Genomic DNA, 26,167 nt, shown 5'->3' on the forward strand with positions numbered 1-26,167 from the left:
GCGCAGCGCCGAGCGGAGCCGATTGGAGCCGAGCGGTGCCGAACGGGGCCGAGTGGAGCCGAACCGGCCCCTCCCCGCCCCGCCCCGCCGCCCTTCCCGGCAGCACCGGGCGGGGGCGCCGCTGCCCCGCGCTGGGGAGGGGGGGCGGGAGGGGAGGGGATGGGATATGGGATATGGGATATGGGATATGGGATATAGGATATGGGATATGGGATAACTTGGGGGAGCCCAGGGCCTCCTCCCAGACCGTATCTGACGGGTACTGCCCCCACACCCCGGTTTCCTACTTTAGTTTTTACTTTAATTTTCCCCCCTTTAGTTTTTCCCCATTTAACTTTTTCCCCTCCACTTTTCCCCCTTTATCCTTTCTCCCCCTTTTTGCCCCCTTTACTTTCTCCCCTTAACTTCCCCTCCTTTATTTTACCCCTTTATTTCCCCACTTCTTTTTCTCCCTTTATCTATTTCCCCTTTATATTTCCCCTTTTTATTCCCCCCCTTTATCCCCACCCTTTATTTTCCCCCTTTATTTTTCTCCCTGTTTTCCCCCCTTTATTTTCCCCTCTTTATTCCCCTCCTACTCCCCCCCTTTATTTCTTTCCCCTTTATTTTTCTCCCCCTTTATTTCTTTCCTCCTTTATTTTCCCCCTTTATTTTCCCCCTTTATTTTTCCCACATTGATTATTTAATCACCCCAAGGCCCTCACAGTGCCCCCTCCTCGCTCCCCCCCACCCCACAGCCCCGTTACTGCTGGCGAAGGCTGTCTGAGACGCTTCACTGGGGTTTTTCACTCTCCCTGCTACTTCTGTGCATCCAAACTGCAGCTGGGATAGGGAGCAGCGCCTCCCCTTAAAAACAAAACAAAATAAAATAAAATAAAATAAATAAACCCGTTTGCATCACAGCCCCCATTGTAGAAAGCCAGCTCTGCCCCAGGCGAAGCAGCAGTCCCTGGGCAAGGAGCAGAGCCCCTGGGGACAGGGGGCTCCTCCCGGGGGCACAGCACGGTGCCAGGCGGCTGCCACTGGGGTCGAACCCCAAAAGGGTTCATTCGCCCTCCTTGGGTTTAGCAGCATCTTAAAAAGTGTTTATTTGCTTTTATTTGTCAGTCCGTGCAGGTCCTGTTAACTTTGGCCCCATGTTTAATTTATGTATTGGTAGCTTTGCATCCTGTCCATTTACGGCCTCTTTATGGCTTTTTGCTTAAAAACCATCCCTGTGCTCATTTTCTGACTGGGAGCTTTCAGAACTGGAATTAACGACTTGTAATGTTTGATCAAATGACCCGTGGGCACGAGCGCTGGCAAAGACCTCAGAGCAGCCACCACATGGACCGGCCTCACTGCTCCCCGACCCTAGAGGGGGTCAAGGAGCCCCCACTGAAATCCTTGTCCTCAGCAGGAGCCCGGTCCCTGCCCCAAAACAGGCAGCTGGGGGTCTTTGGGTGCCAAGCACCCATCGCTCCTGGAAGCATTCCTTCTCCTGTTTTGGGATTGATGGTTTCTGTTAGTTTTAGAAGCCATACTTTTGTAACAATCTGTAGTTGTGCCAAGAGGCACTTATGCAAGAAAGTGCTTAAAACTGGGTTTTCCTCAGCTGTTCTCCCAGGCAATCTACTTGCAACGAGCACCTAAATGTGGTAGGGATCTACCAGCACACCGCACGGATAGTTGGAAGTACGGAGCCCTAAAAAAAATCACAGGGATCGGTCAATCCCTTGGTTTTTGTCATCACGTTTAGGAGCCGGCTGCACTTGGGCGTTTCTGAAGTTTTGAGGGAGATGCGGTTGGAAGCTTTTGCTCGCTGAGCGCAACGCTTTCCTTTACGTGCCTCTGTAGGACTGACAGGCGTAATCACGTTCGTTGTGATCGTGGTAATTACGGAGAGCAACAGGGCATCATTGTCAGAACTCGGTGCTAAATGAAACCGCTTTGATTAATTGTAAATCTCGAAGCCTGGCGCAGTGATCTGAGCTGGGTTTTCATCTTTATCGGTTTAAGTGTCCACATAGGGGATCAGCTAAGGAAATTGAGTTGAGGCTAATAGTTAACAATTTACCGTACATCATGGATTTTCGGTCAAGTGATAAAAGGCTGGCAGGAAATGAGAAATTGATACCTCAAATAAGAGTAAACATGTGTTAAGCGTAGCATTTACAAGATCGTTTGATAAATTATAAATTGGTTTAGGCAAAGCACAATCCGAACTGACAGATTTCGGTTAGTTTGAAGCTGATAACACCAGCACTTGAAATAAGTTTATACATCACGAGGCAGATCCACGGCTGATGTAAATTGTCATAGTGCTGCTGACGTTAATTGGGTTCCAGCAATTTGTGCCGACAGAGGGTACGCCTGAATACATGCAGCATGTGGAGCTTTGAACCCTGAAAAGCACGTAAGGAAAACATGGTGTGGTGCTTTAAAAGCCTCTTGTCTGCAAAGCAAGAAAGGATTTTGTTTTAGCTGTACCCGTAGTGAAAAGGTGTTTCAAAAGCTTAGTCTGTGCTGCTCTCCAGTTGTTTTCTGAGATGTGAAGCAAGCCGACCGTGACAGCCCCACGGTGCTGCCGTTCAAGTTTTGTGGTTCATAAATCAAGGTTCAGGACTCGAAATAATCATGTTACCTTCTATTTCAGATCCGTGTTTATACATTCCTCGTTTTGCACATATGCTTGAGTTTGGGGATAAGAACCACGAGGTGTCCATGACGGCTCTCAGGCTGCTGCAGAGGATGAAGCGAGACTGGATGCACACCGGCCGCAGGCCGTCCGGGCTCTGCGGGGCAGGTAGGTGAAATGCTGGGCGTGCTGCTTTGACCCCAGCAGGATGCACAGGAGGGTCTGCCAGCTGGGAATGCATGCAGGTTTCTTCATTTCCTAGATGATCCCATATTCTCTGGGTTTTGTCCTGTCAGGCACATACAGCTTAGACAGCATTTTGTCATTTTTGCCCCTACATTACTTGCTCAGATCCTTCGCCTCTTGCATTTTGCATTTTTAAACCTTCTTTCTGGTGCTCCCCTCTCTCCCACTCTCTGCAAGCTCTAGGTTTTTGCCAGCTAAAACCGCATCACGAGTGCAAGCACTTTGTTTTGTGTCTTCACACTGATTCTTATGCAAGAAATGCCCTCTCTGACCTAATCTGTGAAATTGTTTTCCTCTCCTTCTTCAGCTTTTTCCGAGATTCATTGCCAGCATGATGCTTATAAAAAATCTGCTGGCTTGGGAGGGCTAAGCTAAAAGGCAGTCAGTACCAGCCAGTGAGGTCAGACTGATGAAGAGTGCACACACAGTTCATGTATGCCCTTGCTTTTGTTTGAAAGATCTTAAACGTGCATGCTTGAATGAGAAATAGTGAACAAACCACAGGGAACCCAGGATTATGAGATGATATTGAAATTTCTAGCCTTTCCTTGTTAATAGTACTTACTTATTGCACATCACCAAAAAATCGAGTACAGGCTGTGTAGGAAACCAGCCTCATCTTTGATTCACTACATAAACTGTGTCTATGTGAGCAAGTGATTTGATTCAGTAGACATGGATCCAATAGATGGAAGCAGGAGGTGCCAAGTCCCCTGTATCCATCCATGTCATAAGCCTTTCGTGTATTTTTTGTAGTCTGGGCTGAGAAGAGTTCCGTGGCCTAAATGGGCCACAGGTTTGGGGCTATGTAAAGGACCAGTCCTTAGTTCAGCCCCTGATGTTCCATCAAGGACTGGAGCACTTCCCACACATACCTGAAGTAGAGCTCCGCTTTCCTTTCCTCCAAAAGAAAACGCTTTTGCCCGCTTAAACCTGTTCTGCCCACTGAACTGCTGTGTGATGAGTGGGGCTGGTGCTTCAACACTGAGCTATTGCTCTGACTCAAAACAGGAACGCAAATGCAGCCTGTGCTGGTTATCTGGCTATATAGAGGGTCTTGCATGAGAGCACTTGGGCACCAGCAAGCCAGTGATTATGGTGACTGCAGTGAGGATAATGGCTTAAGCAGATTCAGTGTTTTGCTTCTGGAGGAGTTAACTGGAGATCTTTTTATTCAAGACTACTAATTCTGCTAAAAAGATGATAGCGTTGAAAATGTGTGATCATGTTCTTCTGCTGTATTTAAGTAGCTAACCACAGTTTCCAAAATGAGCTAAAGCTTAGAGTTTTTTAGGGTGCAATTTGCAATCAGCTTAATTTTTTTGGGTAGGAAGCAACATTTGTAACGTCAAATCAATCACCTGTATTCAAGGATGCAGCTGAACGCAAGAATTTACTGCTCTTCAGCTGAAAGCTGGGACAAAGGGAGGTCATAGTTATCTGACAGTTTTCTGCTTTTCTTGAGGAAATTTTCCTCTTTTTGACATTGACTTTCTCTGCTTATTCCCTAGCCCTGCTAGTGGCAGCAAGAATGCATGATTTCCGACGCACTGTTAAAGAGGTCATCAGGGTGGTCAAGGTTTGTGAGTCTACATTAAGGAAAAGGTCAGTGCAGTTTTATTACTTTTATCTTCCGTTTACTGTATTGAAAAGTGGTGTAGTCTAAAATGGACGTGTGTCAGAGAAAAACATGTTCTTTTCCTTTTCACAAGTGCCAAGGATAAAATAAGTACAACATGTTTAGCTGGTCATTTTTAAGTGCTAACACCTGCCTCTTATGTAAGGCCTCAAATGCTTGGCAAAGATGGTGAGAAGCATTGTGCCTATTTAACGGGTGAAGAGTTTAAGGCGAAAAAATGTTGGGTCAGAAATTTTAACAGGATGGTCATGAGTTCTCGGAAGCAATAACTGATTAATTCTCAAAGCTGAGGATGTAACGTGGGAATTTTTTTTGCAGTAATCCAGAATAGAATGCTGACAGGTCTTGTCTTTTAGCTGGTACTGAACAGAACTTTTCCAAATATTTTCAAAAAATGGTCATTTTCAATAGCGTTAAACTGCTAATAAATGGAAGACAGCACAATAAGTGTAGCGACGATACCTTCTCTGAGGGGGGTCAGAAGTAGGATTATCAGTAGAATGTGAGCCTGAAAATAACAATTTCACATGAACTTTGTCTTCTTCTTTATTTTTTTTTTCCTAAAAAAGGTCTAGTAACATTTTCCACATTTTCTGCATTTTGATGAAGTAAATATTAATAGCAATCACCCAGTCTCTCTTGTTTTAGTTTTGGAAAGTTGTAACCTTTTATTTTCCCATAGTTTAGTAAAAAAATGACTTAACTGTGAAAAGTTGTGCTTTCTGTTGCCCCTAGTACAAAGTTTTTCTACCACCTGTGTATTTGGAAGTTTGTTGAACCAGAGTTTATCTTTAGAAAGCTTCTGGATGTTTCTCTTTCTCTCAATTGCATTGAGACCAGCTCAGGCACATCCCACTGGATCTAATATTTGTCAATAAATAACATTAATTTCTTAACCTTGAAAAATGTTTTTACCCTAGATCTTTATCTGTGGGACAGGAGTGATAATATTGCTCTGCCTTTCACTGGTGGTATAGGGATAAGTCTAAATTGTTTAAATGGCTGTAGGCACTATAAGACCAAGGATGTATGAGTACAAATGACATTTTTTTTTTCTCTGGTCAACAGGTCATATGTTTTAATGTACATTTTGTGTAATTAATGATATATGCACCCAGAATTGACTTCAAGATGCCTTGGTTAAATAGTTAAAGAGTTCATTCTTACTATGAAAATAAGCATAATAAATTAGAGTTGGAAGGAAAATTAATCTGAGCAATTGTTTCAAGCGAAGAAATCTAGCTTCAAAATTCATGCTTTGAAATGTTTACTCAAGTCACACACGTCAACTAAAATGACAGCGTTATTTACTTTGACAGGGTAAACGTGACAGCTGAATTATTTTCAGGCAGCTATAATTACAACTGTATTTATCACGAATCTATAAATTTGATTGATGTTTTTCAAATAAGAGCACGTTATATAGTATTTAATGAGGGCAAATAAAAAATACCCTTGAATAACCGTTATTTGCACCCCATTTTTTTCCTCTTCTTTCAAGAATTGCTCTCAAAATGCCATCGAGTAGAAGTAGAAATTGATAAGCACTTGTTTCGTGTTCTTAAAAATTTCTTCGCTTCTCAGCTTTATGTAGTTTTATTTCCTTTTAATTATTGCTGTAGTTGCTCAGATCTGCAAAGAGCTGCTGCTGCTTTGTGCATTGTGAAGGTGTGGAGTGTAGCTGGGTGGAAGTGCAGCCTCGGGTGCTGCACTCATTGCTGATGGCTTTCGTCTGAAAGCTTTGGAAGGAAAACCAAACATGAGCCCAGATAACGCCGATGCTTCCAGCCCAGGCTGGGGTGGGGCTGTGCTGAGCGGTGGCTGAGCAGGTAGGAGTGATGGATTTTAAGAAAGCCATGCTTGGTTTTCTTCCTGTTTTGGGAAGACCTTCAGCAAGGGGTAGCAACCCTTAGCTAAGAAGTTGTTTCTAATCCTGTGCACTACGAGTCGTGCAGCTGTGTACAGGGGGATTTGTCACCCTGTTGTCCAGCAGCTGAGCAGCTGGAGAGCACCAAGCCCTTCGAGCGTGTGGTCTGCCACCACTTCCATTGCTGTGCATGGCAGGAATGGCTTTTAGGAGGAGGTTCACAAAAATGTGACATACCTTCAGGTCATAAAAACAAATGACCCGATCATAAATTCAGTCTATTTTGGAAGGAAAAAGCAACAAAGCATGGAATTGGCCCATAGACCCCATCACCCATCTTCAAATCAGGACTTCTTAATTTAACTGCATGGCTAAAAATATGTGTCTTTGTTTTTAATATGCATGGTTTTGGTAGGATCTTAGTAAGAAAACTTTGTAGTTACTTCAGAGGGCCTTTTAGCTGTATGTTTTGAAGCATGCAATTAAAATGTAAAGCTTGTTGCTGTTGTTGAAAGAGAGCATATTAAATATTAATAAACGTACTGATAATTCTATCTGTCTCATTTCCAGGCTAATTGAAATGATATTAACTTATATATCACTTTATATATTCAAAGTACTGTACAAATATTAACTAATTAGTCAAATTGTTATTTTTTATGTAATCATCTGTGGAGATAACGGAAATTAACTTTTAATAAATTTAACTCTTTTATTTAGTTTAATTCTCGCATTTCTACCTCTTTCATGCACCTGTGTTTTTTTCTGCCTCTTTAGCCTTTACATACTCTGACCCTTGTTCTGTTTATTCACCTCTTGCATACTTTTTCTGCATACTGAATTATAGTTTATCTGCAATAAGAATAATTTTTTGTGATATTTTTCCATTGTGCATTATCTAATACTGTGCGGCCCTTATTCCTGTTTGAAGATCTTAGGCATTTCTTCAATAGAAATAAAAAAAAATAAATCAGCTTATCTTTGTTAACACTTGCATTTTACTTCTCTGGCTTACTCACTCTCTTTATCTATAAATTGAGCTGCTTTTTGCATTAAGAAAAAAAATGTTTCTTCTCAGTTCCATACTATCTGTAAAAAAAACTATCTGTGGTGAACTTCAGAAAGAGTAACATTTCAGTGGAAGTGATGTAGAAGAATCTGAAATGAAAGGCCAGAATGGGTTTAAAGTGTTCATTTTTGAGGTGAATGTTTCTTTGCACAACCAAACAGTATTTTCAGTGAAGGAAGACCAGACTTCTTGACAAAGGAGCTCCCTTTACCTGGCTGTGTGGAGATACTGCGGAGATTTTCATAATTGGAGTCCTTTGCTCATGGTCCAGGGACCCAGCTGTAGCTCTTGCAATGATTGCGTTGGTAATTTTCTGGAAAAAAATAAAGATTCATGCTCAGAGATGAATGTATTGCCTGCAGCTTTTCTTATTTTCATTGCAGCAGTGCACAGTTCGTATGAACTTCATGTCCAGACTCCTGCTGCAGTGTCCAGCTGGGTAGACTTCTGCGAGCACAAGCAAAGAGAGGAGCAGGTTGATCCGTGAGTTCAGAGTCAGGGTGGGCAGAGATGATAACAGGGCCATGCATGGCTGAGTGGTTGCTGCAAGGCTGGGTTTTCCAAAATACTAAAGCCATATCGAGGTCAGCACTGAAGGGAAAGGCGTGATGTAGTCAGTGGTGTGCTGTGTTACAAGAAAAGCCATATCAAAATCCTGTGAAAGGAACGCGATGGATTAAGCGAGAGCCATTTGCTTAAGGTATTTGAGCATGGAGAGGGGCCGAGGGTGTCCAGGAAGTCTGAGTTGTTGAAGTGTGATTGTTTAAAGTGTGGTATGAAGAGAAAAACTCTCAGAAACCTGGGCAGGTGGCTGTGTGAGGAGCCTGTAGTGGTGTCCAGTCTGATCTCAGATCAGCAGCCGTGAAGCTTCTTCACTGACCTCTAAACTAAGTGAGCTACACTAAGAGAGCAAATGGAGAACTATTTGATGTCTTAAGTAAAATACCTTCAAGTGGTTTACAGGTGATGTCTAGAAATCTTTCTAGTATAATGAGTAAAATTGAACTGGATCCAAGCAAGTTAGTATTACACACCTTTGCAAACTTGATAATCTGATTTAATGAAAAAAAGGTTTTATTTTTGATGAACCCAATTTTACAGGCAATGCTAGAAAGCTAATACGTTAATTAGATTCCTGATATATTTCAGTACTTCATACTTACTTTAAAAATTGCCATTTCAAAGTTATTTGGTGGCTGTTACTTTTGATACAATAATTAACTTCTTAGCACTAAGTTGGTCTTAGCTCTTGTAAACAGTTTGCTCTTTGTTTGACTTAGCTCGTCGGAGTGGCTCTGTTACGAAGTGAAGCAGTGTGCTATTTTTCTTTTCCAAGAGATCATAGAATGTTTTGACATATTGCAGTGGAGGAACCATGCAAATGAACCAAAGTTTTAAGTAATGCTAAAGCATTTTGTTTCATTACCGTGATGTGAACGCTAGAATCAGGAAAAAAGAACTAGAACAAAAAATTCCAAAGGGTTCAGACTGACAGATTTCAGGGGCGCCCAGGAAGACCTGTCTATGGGATTATCAGTGGGCTAACCACGTGCACAAGTGTTAACCCGAGTTAACTCTGTGTAAGCGTTGGTAGAATCAGAACTTCAAAATTTATGCTAATAGAGCTGTGATAATTTCAAATCTCTGTTTTTGTGTAAGCAAGCGAAAGTCAGCAAGTAAAAGCAACTAATTGTTGAGGGCACTTCTCATTATTAAAGGAATAAATCTTTCTTGGTAACCATTCTTATTAAATATTTCTCTTTACAGTTGCATTGGGCTAGGAACACAGGGAGAGTAACGTAGCCCTGCTTAGGTGTTTAGTTGTACTTTGTAAAACCACAATAACGGTAACTAGATCACCTCAGATTTTGTCCTTACTTTTTAGTAATAAGATGCGTGCTCATATAGGCTTTAAAAATACCTCTTTTATGTTGCTGCAAGTAAGCATCAAGTTATATAAAGTTACAATGACTGCACTTCTATTTGTTTACATACTGGTGACTACTGGAAAACTTGCATATCATGTAGGAAGCACGTCATCACTATTTCTGATATATATTCTATATTAACTACCACAGTTAGGGTATGTGTTTACATACTTCTGCAAATAGTTCATGCATGAATATTGCATAGCTTGGAAAAAAACGGAATGGAGGAGGATGTAATAGACATTTGTAGTGTAATAAGCAGTGATGGTTTGCCACAACAATGCAAATTCTGGACTTTTCTTATATTAGTGAGTGTGCGTGTTTGAAGTGGTAGACAGCACAAATGAACACTCTGTTACGATGGAGGATATAGTTAAATATAGGAGGAGTGGCTGAGGTGCCTTGGTTTGTTCAGCGCAGAGCAGAGCAGGCTGAGGGGAGGCCTCATGGCGGCCTGCAGCTCCCTCACGAGGGGGGCAGAGGGGCAGGCGCTGAGCTCTGCTCTCTGGGGACAGCGACAGGACCCGAGGGGACAGCATGGAGCTGGGACAGGGGAGGGTCAGGCTGGGGGTTAGGGAAAGGGTCTGCACCCAGAGGTGGTCTGGCACTGGCTCCCCAGGGTGGTGGTCATGGCACTGAGCTGCTAGAGTTCAAGAAGCACTTGGACAATGCTCTCAGACATACGGTCTGATTTGTGGGTGTCCTTTCGGGACCTCAGAGTTGGACTCAATCCTTGTGGGTCCCTTCCAACTTGGGATATTCTATGATTCTAAATATTTTTGTACTTAAGTAAGATACAAAAGTACGTCCTTTACTTTTCCTGAGCTTGCAGATGTTGGAGTTGTCAAATCAGCTGATCTATTCACCAATTTATATACATTTTTAAAATTGTCTCTGAGGCTATAATCTGCTTGCCATTCTGTGCCGAGGTCCAGCCTGGGATACCTGTGTGCTGTGCTGCCTGCTCTCCAGAGTTCGGGGTTGGCCGTGTACGTAGGAGGGCAGTCAGACGATGTGCGGCTCACCAGACTTCTCCGGTCTTGGCTGAGCTTGGCCAGCAGTTTCAGATGCTTTTCCTCTTCTTTGAACAGGGAGTGGAGGCCAGTGTGGCTTTTTCTAAACTGTCCCTGCTTAGAAGTCCCTCTTGGACTTTGAACTTGGACTCCTGAAGCGATCGTGAATTGGACTTCAGAAGACCTCGCGCTTTTAAATGCTTCATTGCACCCCACTACCGCAGAATTTCACATAAACACTAAAACTGAGCATTCAGCTGCACATGGGAGTCCTTTTTTTTTTTGTCCTTAGCTGTAGACTGGATTCATAAGTCTCCACTGGACGGTGTCCCTGAAACAAAACAAAGTGAAAAAAACATTGCTCAACTTCAAAGTAACTGACCCATTTTCCCTTATTGGGAGCTAAATTAAGTGTGAACAGAATTGGTTTACTGTTTTGTGCACAAAAGTGCTTTATCAGAGCACGAGGTGTGTTTTTGTCTGTAAACTGACTGAACAAAAGCCGTGGAAATTTTTCTTTGAAAAAAAAAACGTCTGGGGTTAGGGGCAAATGACACCAAGCTCTGCAAAAGCTTTTCTCCCAAAGGAATTTGCTTGAAAGAGTCTGTGAGAAACTGTAAGACAAGGGTTTGGACTGGAAGTTGAATCTCAGCCTGAACTGTAGCGATTGCCTCTCCTTCAACTATAAATAGAAAATACTTATCTGCCAAATTTCAGTTTTTAGAGCCCTTTTGAATTCCTGCCAAGGAAATAATATCTTAATTTGTATATCTGTTTGTTTTCCTCCTCCTGTGGATGACTTAAAATGGCTACACTTACCAGATTTTTTTTAGAGATTATCGAAAGTACAAAACGAACTTGGGTATCAGTTTTATGCAGAACTTAAAAAATAGCCTGCAGCTATTTTTTTTCATGAGGGCACTCCCTCGCCCCTGAAACTATCGTGCTTATAATTAAGTCTGCATCAGCTTTTCTTAGCCGCCAAACTGATGTTACCTTGTTCCACGCAGCGCAGACTGCCGCGTGCATCAGTTTCTTGCCTTGGTGGCATGTGTCCAAACACTGGATAACATCAGAGAAATGTTTAAAAATATGCAGACAGGATATCAGCCGATGTAAGACGTTGAGGCAGGCGGGCGGTTGGCAATCACGGGTATTTATTTATATCGAGTTAAAGGAGAAAGCACTGAGCGAACGGCTCGCACTCCCGCAGCATGGTGCATAGTACTGGCTCGGAGCAGGACTGAGATCAGACCACGTTGGCTTGCCCTGGGCTGACACCCAGCAGGTACAGAGCAAGTGACCTGAGTCACACAAGGTGGACAAGGAGAGGGACAGACGGAGCCTCAGGTGTCCACAAGGACATGCGAATGATGTTAGGTGCTGAAATCCAAGAGTGGTCATCTCATCCTTAACCCGGCTTGTCAATCCCTGGTTTTGCCACTGATGTTCTCCACGTTGCCCTGAAGGCCGAGAGGGAGTTGCTGCTTTGGCTGAGCCTGGGTGCTCATCTCAAACTCTGAGCAAGCATGGGATAAACAGCATTGTCTTTGCCAAAGCACGTGCTGGTTTGTTATGGTGGGAGGAGGATAACAATTCGACTCGGCGAGGCTGGCTGGGAGGAGAGCCCTGCCAGGGTGGGACTATCTCTACGTGCGTGATTTGTCATGAAGAGGTGGTGGCTGCAGCTGAATGAGGACGGCTGGGAAACTCCCTGCTTCAAAGGGATGCCTGGATTTGGCATTAAATGAATCCTGAATTAAAATAGCATCAACAGTGCCCTGGCCAGGTCTTTCCTTTGGCCTGATAGATGAGGCCCCCTCCAGTAAGGCAGGTAGTGCACACTGGAACCTTATTAATGCTGCGAGATTACACGTCTGTTAATTAAAAGCTGGGTGCTGCTGCCACCAGTATCATCCTCTGCTTTCCGATTTGATTTAAAAGAGGGGAGACGAGAGCTGGCCAGTGGTACTCCGAGGGAAAGTTCTGGGCTGTCGGTCATGCTTAAGTACACAGCTCATTTGGAGCTTCACGGAGATGCCTTAACCCCAGACAGGACTGGGCTGCAGAGCTTTCTTCTCCTTGGCAGCAGTAGGGCTGGTGGGCAAAGCTGTGCATGGGCTCGGCAAGCTGCTTGCTGTCGGCTTTGCTTGGAGTCGGCTCTCCTTGGGAGCAGGGGCACAAGGCAAAGTCTGCTGCAGTTACAGCAGGCCTGGGTCCTTTTGTCTGAGCTGGCTTGTCTTGCTCCTCGTTTTATAAAAACGATAATTTAGGTAGTGATAAGGGTATGGGGAAAGAGAGTGGCCAGGTACACTTGACCTTGGCCCTGGAGTTGGAAACTGAATTTCTGCCCTATTGAAAATTTCTTCCTTGAAGGAGTTTTCTTGCAATCAGAAGCAAAAGAGAAAACCATGATTGCTTTTTAGGAGAGAGAAATTCTGAAATGTCCTGGGCTGGGAGGACTGAATCACAGGTTTTTAGTTTCCTAGCTTTGCCGATGGAAGCTGCTGTCAGCTTTGCTTCCTCTGGAAGATGGGAATATTCCAGTGAAGCAGCTGCAGATGCGTCGTTGCGTTTTTCCCATGGAAAATGTTGATATTATTAAAAGGGCACTTTCTGTCAGAAAAGCATTCTGCCAGACATTTCCTGACCTGGCTTTATACTTAACCTTTTGTCTTGCCTTCTCCATCTGTAAAATTGATGTGATCATTCTCAACCACCTGTGCAAAACGCTGAAATCTGGGGATGAAGTTATGACGACGTGGTGTCATTTAAGAGTCGATTTCTTTGAAAGATTCAGCCACTTTCATGGCAATTCCCCACGGAGCTAGTCACATCTCTCACTTAGGCAGGAGCTTCTCAAATGTGAACGCTGAACAAATACAAAATATGTTATTGTAAAATTACATGCGTTCATCTGTTCTACGTGCAGATGAGCCCTTTATTTTACTGCTGCTTCTTTGTGTCCTGGGAAGATTGCTTGTCCCTCTTCCCATCTGTATTTCTGAGCATACTCTTAAACTATGATGGCAGATATTTTAGGTTGGGAATCCGTTTTGATTTTGTTGTTGATCCCAAAAGCAGCGAGACAGGAGGAATGAACCGCAGTTCTCGTCTCAATTTTGGCTGCACATAATTGACTGTAGTGGCTGTGGTAATTCTCTTCCGTCTTTGTTCATCAAAAAAGTGTGTGTTACATACTCTAATAAATCAAAAGCTAATTTGCGATATGAAAAGATACTTACTTTGCAGCAAATGAAACAATTAGTATCACTTCAGTTTTAATGTATTCTGTATTTGAGCCAAAGTTTCTAAGGATGACATGTTTATTCTGAAAGTCAGCAGTTTGATGCATTTTGTTACTTTTAAAGAAGTTCTTAACGATGCCGTGGTAATATGCTGTATGTGTTGGTAGGTTGACAGAGTTCGAAGATACACCAACAAGCCAGCTAACCATAGATGAGTTTATGAAGATTGACTTGGAAGAAGAATGTGATCCTCCTTCGTTTACAGCCGGTCAAAAAAAATTGAAGATACAGCAGGTGAATTCTAAGCTGGATGCGCTGTGTATTTCTCCCCTTTCTTCCCTCTCTCTATTCCTTCTGAATTAAATAGCACTAAAGCCTAACTGGCCAGCATCTGATCAGGTAACATCTGTTTTGAGCTTCTTAAGAAAAGGGTGAGCACTGGTGCATATAACGCCCATTAACTTAATTTTTGTTATTTTTTTTAAAGAGTATTGTTTTATGAGCAATTTTGTTTTATGAGCAATATTGTTTTATGGACAGCTTTCCATTAAAAAAAATGCTTAGAAATTCTTCTCCCCTATAATTTTTGCTGGTTACTCCAGCGAGGTGTGCTCTTTCAGATACATAGCTTCAAATCTAGCTTTAAATATCCCCTGATGAGGGATCGAACTCTCTTTCCAGTCCCAGTTAACCACTGCAGGAAGCACAAAGTCACTGCTTTTGCTAGTGCAGATCAGGATGTTTGGGTGTTTGAGCAAACGAGCAGCCGTGGAGCTCCCATGTTTCTCAGGATACCACTGTTTGGTGCTTAGCACGACTGCTGTGCTGTAGAGGAGGGCTCAGTACATGCAGCCCAGGTGTGTTCCTGTTTGCAAGGTGATGCAGTTACTCCCAGCACTATTCTCTCCCTTATGCTTGCTTTCTGATGACGTGCGTGTTTCTCTTCTTGTGCTCTGACCTTTCAGCGAGGCATCAGATCTTTGTGTCCTTACAAAACTGGAGTCTCTCATGTGACAAATAAAGCTGAGCTTGTGGCTTGAGAAGCTGTCCTAATGTCTGGGCTGCTCTTGCCTGTGCTGTGCGCGCTCTCTTGTCCTACTTAGCCAGAGTTAAGACACCAGAGTTGAAAAGGTTCATGCCTTGTAATGGAATCAGAAACCATGCACTTTTTTTAAGGCAGTAATATATAATATTCTAAATATACTATCATTTAAAGGGCTGTTGATGTGTTTATGGTGTTCTCAAGAGTGTGTCAGATGCTGCAGGTCAGTACTTCAGTCTGCCATTGCACACGTGCTGTGTGTGGCCTCTGCACAGCGACTCCAGCACTGTTTTGCACTCACCCTCACCTACAGACACAGTCACAAAGTCTAACTGTTGAAGAATGAGGCCTTTTGTTTGCAGCTCGCCAGAGCTGAAAGTTCCTTTTGAAGTATAGAGATTTGTGACGTAATATTTGAAATGGGTCAGTATTCTGAAACTTGTTTGTCTTGCCTGGCTGATAATACAAAATAAAATAATTTGAATTGGGATTTGAAACTTGCTTATTACTTTTAAAATACCCTATGATTCTGTGTCAGCGTATACAGTTCACAAGTAGGACAGAGGTATTTTTGTAGTAATTTCACATTTATTTTGTTTGTTTTCATTTCAGCTTGAGAAGGCGTTATCAAAAAAGCTGGAAGATTTTGAAGGTATAAGTTGTGTTTAGTGTAACAGATCACTCATTTCCTCAAAATTACATCGATGATTGCTGAGTTTTATTTTTATTTCATCACCACAGGTGAAATATCTAGCTATCAAGATGAAATAGAGATTGAATTAGAAAATAGTAGACCAAAAGCAAAAGGGGTATTTGCAAATTTCACTAAAGATGGTAAGTCTATAAAATGTTGTGACTACTTAAATAATAATGGGTTCATATCCTGCAGACAGTCATAAGTGTATGAACTTGATTATGATAAATGTGATCACGTATATGCCTGTGCAGTAAAAAATCTCTACTTATTGCATTGGGGCTCTCTTTGCTTTTCAACACATCATGCCAAGTAGTTGGTTCAAATGTCAGCCTCCAAAATAACTCAATGCAAAATAATAATACAAAATAGCAATAACAAAATAAAACCTGTTCAATTCAATTATGGTACATTAATGACTTTGGTTGTTTTTCATTCCTGGTACAGTGTAAGTTTGGCACTGACACCTGAGTTGCAGAGGACCTTTGTGCAGATCCCTTGGTCACTGAATGCCCTAGTTGACAAATTGGCATGATGGGTCTCTGTGCAGGTTTAATTGGCTATTTTTTATTTGTAATTATCCCAACAAGTAGTTGGCTTCTTTCAAAAAAACCTTTTATCTGGCATAATTCAATAACACAATACTTCTATTTTAAGTGATGACTATGTTCACAAAAACACATTTTAATAGCCAGGGTAATGAATTTGAAGAGCATGTGGAAACTTCATATATTCATACATAGTACTAAAATACTGTGTATATTTTCTACAGCTTTTCTCTGCAGATTTTAAATCCTTTTAGTGAGTCCCTCTCTATTTACTTAGGTTCTCTAACAGATGGTATGCAATGATGTGTTGGTTTGTTGTATTTTTTTTTCCGCCTTACAGAATCTATAGAAGATAATGCGTCTAGCATATTTGGAGAGGAAGAGGCAGAAGATGAGGAACTGGAAGCAGCTGCTAATCACTTAAACAAGGACTTTTATAATGAATTTCTTGAGAAGGATAGACTAAAAACAAGTGAAGACGGAGAATGCAAAAATGGAAATGAAGCTCCTGTAAGACCACCCGCACTAGAATCCTTACTTGGTCCACTCCCCACTGCAGCTAGTCTTGGCATAACGGAGTCCATAAAAGAGTGTATATCCACCAAGGACCGAGAACTTGGTGAGTAAGAGATCAGTTCCAGAAAAAGCTGAGAGAGGATATGTTGTGTAATTTCCATGTATCTTGATGGTTACTGTGGTAGCAATTCAGTGAATTACTGTAACACTGAGCTGCAGGAGTTGTGAGGCTGGATGAGACCCGTGGTCTAAGTTGCTGATATCGGTCATTGACGTCTGTTCCTCAGGAGGCTGAAGGAAAATCTGGAGTGCCTAATTATTTTCTGAAGCCTGAAAATGTGTATTTCTTAGTCAAGTAGATCTGCAGTTATACGATAGCTGATGGGCATATTTTAAGCCTTGCGGTCTCAATTAGGAAATTGGAGGAAGCGGATTTGTGTAAGGATGGCTTGAAATTAAACCCAAGTACAAGAATTTTAGATGAAGGGAGGCTTTCATAAGAGACATTTAGTGGAGTCAAACATGATGCAGTCTGTCTCTGATTGAGCATCTTCTGTCATTTGCAAATGACAAATGTTTAAAATGTTTGAAAGAGAGAATAATTGGATGTATGTCTTGTTTTTTTTTCATCGATATGGACTTTGTTGTGTATTTTGGTGGTTTTACTTTTTGTCTGAAGTCTGGCTGTAATGTATTGCTCTGTAGAAAACAGTAAGACCAGGGCTGATGAAAGAATCCAATTTTGCCAGAGCCATAGGGCAGCCAGTAGTGCAAACAGCCAGTCATTCAGGCAGCTTTGTTTGCTTTCTCTTACGTGTGCTTGAGCTTTATGGAGATGGCATTTTTTAAAATTCCTTTTGCATCTTAATGACACCGAGAACTGAACATGTCTAAAGGGCACTTTATTCTTTTCTTTATCAGAGTTAATTTTTCCATCACAAGACACACCTGCCCAAATCTGTTCTGTCAGCTTACTTGGAGGCTGACACACCAGAACATTTTGTTATCCAAACAGTTCTGATGCTAATTTCTGTTCAGCGGCACCTCCTTATAATAGGGTACTCCCTGCCTCAATGGATGAAATGAATGCATGCAGATTCTTATTATGTTAGTGCTCACATCCCAGAAACATAGCAGGATGATTGCACGTTTATATTTGGTATCAACTAAAGCATACAGAAACACTTGAGTGGTTTTGTGTTTATTTTAATTATGATTAAGAAAATGGATGGCTCATGGCTCATCTTTCTCCTGGAAATCAGTGGTTCGTGTCGAAGCGAGGTCAGTAACGGCTAGAAGCTGTTGTTGCCTGGCTGGCCGCTGACCTGTAAAGATGAGCTCCCGGTGATGGACGTTTCTCAGCTGGCATCGCTATTGACCATTTTAATGGATGGAATGAGGTCTAAGTGAGTCTACAGATGAGCTAAGCTGATATAACCCCGTGTGTTCCTCTGAGCTGGGCTTCAGGCAGGTGGGCAGGAGAATGCATGGCTGCTCATGCTAGGGCTCGTCTGTGGTTTACTGTGGTTTTCTGGTTTTGTTTTTTTCCAAAAGCGGAGGATGTGCCAAATTAACTGAATGTTCAGAACCAGATAGGTTTCAATATCTTCATTATTTTTTAATGCATCTGGGAAATCACTGTGAGCATTTGAACATGTGCTTGTATTCTTGATATGCTGTGAAGCTGGTATGCTGAATTACTGTTTTGGTTGTGTTTTGATTGTAGATTGTGTCCCAAACTTTTTTTCTTTTTACTGACTCTGAGGATTTATTTTAATTTTTTTTAAATTTCCATGTTGGATCAGATTCACTTGTCCGTACTGCAGGGTAAATATGTTGTGGTCCCAATCATCGGTAGCCCGTGCTACCTTTTTGCTGGGTGGTGTGTCTGCGTTGTCTCTGAGGTCCTGGTTATCTTTGGGAAGCTGTCTGGGTGCAGAAACAGTACCAAAGCCTTGGTGTGTTCTGGGTGATTGGGAACCAGGCTCGCAGTTTGCATCTTATCATGTAGAATAAAGAAAACTCCTTGTAAAGATGTGTGCTGCTGGTCGCCTGTGCATCTTAGCACTGAGCCTCATCAAAAAACGGCAAAGACGTCTCTGCCATCTCAGGCACTGATGCCTGGAGTTCTGCCTCACTGTGCTGGGAAATCTGGGAAGGGTTTGTACACGGAGGTGGTGTCTTCCATCAGGCCAGCTGGTGTGGCTGTAAAAATCAGACGGCTTCCAGCCCCCCCAGCAAGGCTGAAAAAGAAGCAGCATTTTTCAGAACTAGGATGAAGGCAGTTGCTGCAAGTTTCACTCGAGATGGCACAGATCATCTCTGGAAACAAAAATAGTTGATACCTGTGGAGAGAGGAGGAAAGATAATACAATTTCCGCTTTCATCCTGTGTGTCTGAATTGAGTTCAGTGCAGTTTATATTGTGAATCTTGGCTGGCGACGGGTTTGCTGTGGTATTTCATGTTCTAACACCTCAGTTGGCAAAGGGAGAGCAATCATAACACTGAACCCTTAGGGTGACATTTTGGGCCCCTTCCACAGCTGTATAAATCATAAAACAGGAGCCTTGCCTGTGCCTCATCCCCTTCCAACCCAAAGTCACCTCCTGCAGCGCAGAGCGGCTGGGTGAGGCTGAGCTGCAGACCTTGGTGGCATGGTGCTGCAGTTCCTGCTGGGCTCCACGTGCTGATGGGTACAGCACAGCAGCTGGAAACAGCGTGCGTGCTGCTACGTGGTGAAGATTCATGGAAAACCCTTGTGGTGATACACGGCGTGGCTGGGCAGGTGGCTATGAAGCAGAAGCTGGGCGAGCAGGTGCACTGTGTGCCATACTTAACCTCCTTAAATGCATGGTATCCTCTCTCCTCTCTGCATTAATCTCTCTTCCACAAAAGAAAAAAAAAGCTCTGCTGTAGGTACCTTCTACAAAGTCTTCTTATTTGGCTCATGCATATGGTATTTCAGTTTATAATTGCCCACATCATCTGCTTTGGGAAATCTTCCACCTTTGTGGCTGCAGCAGCAGCAGCAGGTTTCTCGCAAACTGCATGTGCAGATAAGACTTAGGTGCAGAGCCTAGGTACTCAGAGAAATTCAGTGTATTTTTGCTTCGCTTACAATTGGTGTTTGAGCAGTGTGAGACTGTCTCTGTGAATGTTTTATGGAAAGCACAGTAGTTAGGAAATTTGCATTACAAAGAGGGCATGTAAGGTACTGGGTTAATGAGACAGGCAGTAAAATGCTTAGAATAAACACTACATTTGACTTTTTTTCCTACAAAGTATATTAATTTGCAGAGACATTTGAGCTGAAATCTCTTTGAGTCGTTGCAAACTGCTTCTTATTCTTCACGATAAAAAAGCTTTGTTATGAAATCACAGTTTCGGAGGTGGAGATGTGGTAGATCCGTCTCTTGGTTTTCCTGGCGGTGCAGCATCCCAGCGTCCTCTCCACGCTGTGCGTGTGCTTTCTGGATCTGAAGTTCCTCCAAACAGGAGGAACTGCCATCTACAAATACCACGGACTCTTGTTCTCAAGAAATATATTCTTCGGTGTAAGATTTCCCCTTGCGATTTATTTTTATGTCCCTTTTATATCACTCCAAGTAATTTAGCATTTTTCTTGGTGTTTCTGGCCTTCTGGTGTTTGCTGACTGTCACCTTGTCCTTCCTGTGTCACTTCTAGGCTATACACAGCCAGTTCATCGCTTTGTGCCACATCAATCAAAGTCATAAACTTGATTCTGGCCAGGATTAAAGCTGAAGAAGGTCTGATAACAACAGAGATAAAGACAAACTACAGGGGGTTGGTTACCAACTAACTTCTTGTAACTTCCCCTTTGTAATCCAGGTAGCGTTTCAGACCTGATTTAGTTTTTGTTTTGTATCAAAATTTGCATGCAGTCATTCTGGGCAATAGTTTCAAGTGATGTATGTGAAGTGGGTGGTAACACGCTCCTGCATGTCCTCGTGAAAGTAAGTGGCTCTTGCAGTGAAAAATCGCTGTGCATGTGCTGTCTTGCGCTCGGTTAGGCATCCAGCGAGCTGCATTCGGCGCTAATTTCACCAAGTATACATGAGAAAGGTTTTGTGCGTGTCCGTAATTAATAGTTTGCTCATTTATTACTCCGTGTGTTTATGCCTCCATTTCTGCCGCAGGCATAATCTGACACACGGGCCGAGGTCGAAAGATGTTTCCATTGATTTCTGGGGGTGTTAAAGACCCCATGCAGACAGCGCTCATCGATCCAATAGTTGTCAACATCTCTGGGTACCAGCACTTTCCAACTTCTTATCCAAGAGGACGTGGAAAGTGACCGAAGATGGGGTTACAGAGGCAGGGGTAGGCTGATCTGCCAGGGTTTTATACTCTTTTCCTCCAGCTTTCACCCCCCTCACCCTCCCAGCTGCCTGCTCCCACTTCTTTTTCATCCTGGCACTGGTGGAAACAGGTCGAGGAACAGCTCCTGGCAGCAGCGTGTGTGACTCTGAGACAAGCTTATTTGCTCCCCATCAGGGAGCCCAGACCTGGCTTCCTGCGTGATGGGCAGGAGGCTCATTGAAACATTACTCACCATCGCTTCGTAATAGCTGGAGGAGTGTTGACTCCCTCTGTCTGTTGATTTCTTCTGTGATCTTCCTTTCTTCCTCAGATTTTCTGAGTACATTTTTCTGAGTTTGAGAATACATAAATGTATATGCACGTATGAAAGTATACAAGAAGATATAATCACTAATTAGAGGGAACATTATGAAGCCCTATTAAATCATAATTACCACACAGATGAGAAATAAAGCTGCTGAGTTTAGCGCTAATTGTGTTATATATGCAAAGTGCACTTGGTCATCAGTGTAAGCACGCGTGTCCCCATCCTGGTGGCTCCTCTTCTTGGCTCTGACTTTAATGGTGCTCTTGATTTTGTGGCTTTAAGCATCATCTGTGGAAAGGAGCAGTGTGTGACCTGCTCGGTGCCACCATCCTTCTGTGATAGCTCGGAGGGTTTGCTCTTCCTCTCGGTGTGCCATTGGATCACCGGGGAATATTTTCTGTGGCAGGGCTACCTCTTCACCAATTTTGAGAGAACTAAGCACTAAAAACCTCGATACTAGCTCATCTTTCTAAGCCAGCGTCCATATTCCTACGTTTGGCAGTCCTGATAGACCATATCCTTGATTGAGCCTTCATTATGCTGTTAATGAGATGTGAAGAGCTTGCTGCAGCCAGCATGGTAATAGGAGACCTCCAGCTGGTTTGAATACAGTTTTCTGATACCTGAAGTCTTTGCCTGGGATTACAGATGACACAATTTTCTTTCTTGACTCTGTACGGCCCTCCCACATGAGTGCTGTGTGTGCATGTGGTACTCCAAAATCCATGGACACGCTTTTTGCACGCAAGATCTTTGCATATCATTAAAGGATAGGAATGCTATAAATTTGTTCCTATTCATATCGTGAGTAACTAGGAAGGTTAAGGGATGGAAAATAGTCATATAGTTTGGCTGAAAGACTTCCAAAGGAATCTGGAAGGGAATTTTTTAGAGAAACGTGCAGGTTTTTTTATAGGCATCAGGGAGATAAACTGAAGTGGCAGCTTAAGCTGAATCATGTATTTTACACATTCGTGGATAGATCTGTTAGGAGTTTTCCAGAGGCTTATCAATGCAGACACTCCTTGTAGGAAAGTGCGTGCCACTTTTGGCAGGATCGTTGGTCAATAAAAGCTGCTGCAGTCAGCAGAAAGTGTTGGCGAGGGGGAATCGGGCTCCTGAGGGGAACTGCACAGACCCGAGGCTGCCCTGAGCCTCCAGCTGGCCTGGCCTGGCTGCTGCCTTACCCTGACTGTTCCAGAGGGAATCTCTTTACCCCCTTCTCTCCCCTTCCTTGGTTTTCGTTCTGTACAATTCTGGGCATGGTTTTGAATCTTGAAAGCTTTTCCAGGCTTGGATATTTTCCCTGACTCCCGCATCGTCCCAGCTGCAGGGTGGGCAATAGGCAACGTGTCTCTTCTGCCTTGAATTTTTCCAGTAACAGCCTGACAGAAAATCAGCTTTATTTTTCAAGCTGAGTAACGTGAAAGCCTCACGTTGCGCTTGGTGAGAAGGCTCAGCTGCCACTCAAGGCCTCACCCTCCCTTGTATGAGGAAAAAAGGGAAAAAGCTGCCTCGTCCCCTCTGCTTTCTTTTTAATGGAGCAAGGAGAAGCGATTGGCAAGGGCAGGTTTGTAATGCGTTGTTTTCCTTCTCTTAGAGGGGAAGTCAGGTCTGCCATCGTCTGCTCTGTCTGCTCTCCTGGCTAGATTTAGGGAAGTGGAAATGTTAGAAATGTCCAGGAGCACAGCACAGAGCAAGCAGGGAGAAGGGGAGAAACTCAGCTGGGTCCTTAGACATGGTTCCTTCCCCACAATTAAACAGCAGGGCTGTGAAACCACTTGTTCCCTGAATACTAAAAGGGACTTGTGTTGTGGGTTGGCTTTGGTACGTCAGAGTTTGTATGTGCCAGTCTAAAATTTTCCTTCCTTTGCGGCTTCTTTTTAAGGTTTTCTCCTGTCTGCACACCCTAGTGCTTGAAAAGATGCTCCTTCTCAGTGTGGGAGATACTTTTAGGGGCATTTATAATTGCTCCCATCCTTACACAGGCCTGTTTCAGGGAACCTGTGGAAACTTCTCCATCTCAAGAGTAGCTCCCCTGCTCTTACATCGTTGTCGAAGTAGGCTGCGGATGGAAAGAGAGCTGGGGGAGGTGGTTTTGGGGGCTGACGACACAGACACACAGGAAACCTGGCTAAAAAACCTGAGTAACTCCCTGCCAGCATGCGAATTATATGACATTTCCTTTTCCACACCTGCCAAAATGTGAGCCTATTAATGCTCCCAGCTATTTGGTTAGGTGGCCTGTTTTCTGAAGAAGCGGACATTCCTGCCCTACCCTGCTGCCAAAAAGGAAGAAAAATCTTTCACCAAAAAACTTGGTGAAAACTGTAATTGTTCATTAGAGAGCTGTGGAAAGTGAAATGTGTGGAGGCTACACGGAGAACATTAAATTCGGATGGAAAGCTAACTGCTTAGAGGAATGTTATTTGAGCAATTCATCATGATATCTGCAGTGTCAGGAGTGGAGACCTGGGTTCAGTTCAGGGAGGCTTCATGGTCCCAGTTGTTATTGAGAATAAAGACTTATTAACCTAGGTCAAGAAGCCACAAAACATGCCCTTGGAAGAAGGAAATACAGCGCAGACAGATTTGCACAGCTTAGCTACTTTGGGTTTAATATGATGGACGATAAATCCATGCGCAGTGCTGTGGTGGATCCTGACCACTCTGCGTTTGTCTTGCATCTTGTGAAAAAGCTAAAATAATCCTCCATTTAGTGCTTTATTTTCTTGTGGTACAGGCGCAGCTGTTGCAGGCAATACCTGCAAACTGAAAATGCACTGAAGTAAAGCCTTCAAACGATTTGCCATTTCCCTAAGGTTTGATTTATTTTTTTTTTAGCAGTTTTCATTTTCCTTTTGTTTGGTTGCTTTGAATTTAGTTTGAAAAATTAATTCCTGTATCCTCTTAAGGATTAACTTCATCACACCCCTAAATACTTCATCTGTTTTGTTTGTTAGTCTGAAATCCCAGCACTGTCGTAATGGTCAAGAAAAACATGTATATCTATGGGTTGGACCGCAGACTTGCGTAGATGACCTTTGTAATTAGGGATTTTCAGATACGATGCTACAGACTGTTGGAGGAAACTGTCACGAGTTTCACTTTGTATGATAGCAGTTTGACATTTTTGTTTTTCTAAATGCTTTCATTGACTAAAATGGATTTATTATCCAGTAGGCTAATAACATCAATGTTGACAGTGCTGGCAATTAAAAATAATTTTGGAAACCAAATTTTATTACTCCCGTTTGCATCTGAAACAATTTGTTTTTCAATGTTACTTTAGGATCGGTTCATTTATTAGGTCTTTTTTCTTGTGTGACAATGAGATAATTGCTATTTATTTTTTATTGGGTAAGCAATTATAATCAAAACAGCCAAAAATAGATGCTGGTTTGACCTGGAATCAGAGTGACCTGTCAACGTGAGGCTACTGTAGTCTTCAGCTTCTCAATTTAATCTTTTTTTTTTTTTTCATATGTGCTCACCAGAAAGCATTCAGTAGGGCTGAAAAAATTGCTTTTAGAGTTTTCAGTGTTCATTAATTACAGTGGTGCAAAGCAGTAGAAACTGGCCGATAAGAACCTGCATAAGGTTGGTTATTTATAACAAAAAAGTGATTTTTTGTTGAGGATTGTGTGGACTGTAGAAAGTTGACTCTACAGATTTTTTGCAGCTACGTTTTGCTAGAAGGAAGCAGAAAATCCTTTATTTTTAAGTTAGCAGATTGAAGATAAGGCTCATCTTTCAAATCAAAATGTCTGTTTATACTGAAGATCGTGGAAGTTGTTTTCTGTGATGAAAGACCTACACATATACAACTGGGTAGTAGAAATAAGGGAATGAATATGAAAAGAGAGAGTAAATAATACTGCTAAGCAGTACCAGGAAAGAAATTCAGAGCAAGAAACAATGCTCTGGAGATAGGTGTAAACACATGAGCCAGAAGTAAACAGCTGTACAGGGGGGTGGAAGGACATGCCATTTTCCAGAAAATTCACTACTATAATGCTGTATTTAATGCAGTTATGGTGGGGAATCCACCATGTCTTCACAGATGGTGAGGAAGTAAAACAGTTCTCTGTGACCAAATTGTTAACAATTATACAGGAAGAAGATGATAGGAGCAAGATGATAGGAGGATGATTTGTGAAATTATGTTCCTAACTGCTTTTCTGTTAAAGGTAAAAAATGCATATCCATGGTATTACAGAAGTCAATGTCTGAAACGCAGCAATATTTTGGATGTGGACCTTAGGGACATGGTTTAGTGGGTGGTATTGGTGGTAGGGGGGTGGTTGGACCAGATGATCTTGGAGGGCTTTTCTAACTTCTCTAGTTCTGTTCTGTTCTGTTCTAGTCTAGTCTAGTCTAAATATCCTTATCAACTTGAAGTTGCATCACTAGTAGTGCTGCTGTATTCCATCCTTGTTTTTCATTAAATAAAACATAAATAGGAAATTGCTTTTCCATAAAGCCTCTCGCCCCTTATCTTCATTACAGTTTCTGTCACTTGGTGGAAGTGCTGCTCTCCATGCCTCCACAGCATCTCCAGCTCTGTAGCTGCAGCAAAGCCAGTGCTGAGCATTTAGTTCTTCACCAAGCCCAAAGATGAAACCCCTGCACCGTTTGAGTTTGGTCTCCAGCTGTATCACAGAGCAGGTGTGACCAGACTGAGAAGTGTTGTTCCACCAGCTCAGCCCCCTCAGATCTGCTGCCCTAAGTGCACGTGTAGTCGCCTCCCTCACCTGCTTGTGTCACAAATACCACAGGCTCGTGCAAGCATTTTAATAACAGGGCCATTCAGATGATGTGGGCAAGGGAATGACAACTTGTCTGGTATAACAGCAGGTCTGAGGGAGGTGGTACCCACTGTGGGAAGGAAGGGGCATGGGTTCTGGGGCTGGAGGAGTGCTTTGGACCACGTCCATGTGGAGGAGAAGCGCAGCTCTGCCTGTAGCACCTGGGTCAGAAGGCCTGGTGCTCAGGAGGCGTTTCTGAGCACTCCCTTCCAATGCTTGAAATGAATCCCTTCCGTCTCCCCACTTTCTGCTGGAAGCTCCAGCTTGCCAGCTTTTTGTCCC

General features: G+C 42.9%; 1 protein-coding gene across 2 annotated transcripts in view; it reads left to right on the plus strand.

The window, feature by feature from the left end:
- BRF1 (BRF1 RNA polymerase III transcription initiation factor subunit) overlaps nt 1-26,167 on the plus strand; it is a 171,991-nt gene that overhangs the window by 85,510 nt on the left and 60,314 nt on the right. For both annotated transcript variants that reach the window (XM_032187558.1, XM_032187560.1), the window contains exons 6-11: nt 2,636-2,785; nt 4,375-4,468; nt 13,795-13,921; nt 15,282-15,321; nt 15,411-15,503; nt 16,252-16,530. In XM_032187558.1, coding sequence (XP_032043449.1) covers nt 2,636-2,785; nt 4,375-4,468; nt 13,795-13,921; nt 15,282-15,321; nt 15,411-15,503; nt 16,252-16,530 — 783 coding nt within the window. The remainder of the gene's footprint in view (nt 1-2,635; nt 2,786-4,374; nt 4,469-13,794; nt 13,922-15,281; nt 15,322-15,410; nt 15,504-16,251; nt 16,531-26,167) is intronic.

This window comes from Aythya fuligula, chromosome 5 (genome assembly GCF_009819795.1).
Source record: "Aythya fuligula isolate bAytFul2 chromosome 5, bAytFul2.pri, whole genome shotgun sequence".
Taxonomy (NCBI): Eukaryota; Metazoa; Chordata; class Aves; order Anseriformes; family Anatidae; genus Aythya; species Aythya fuligula.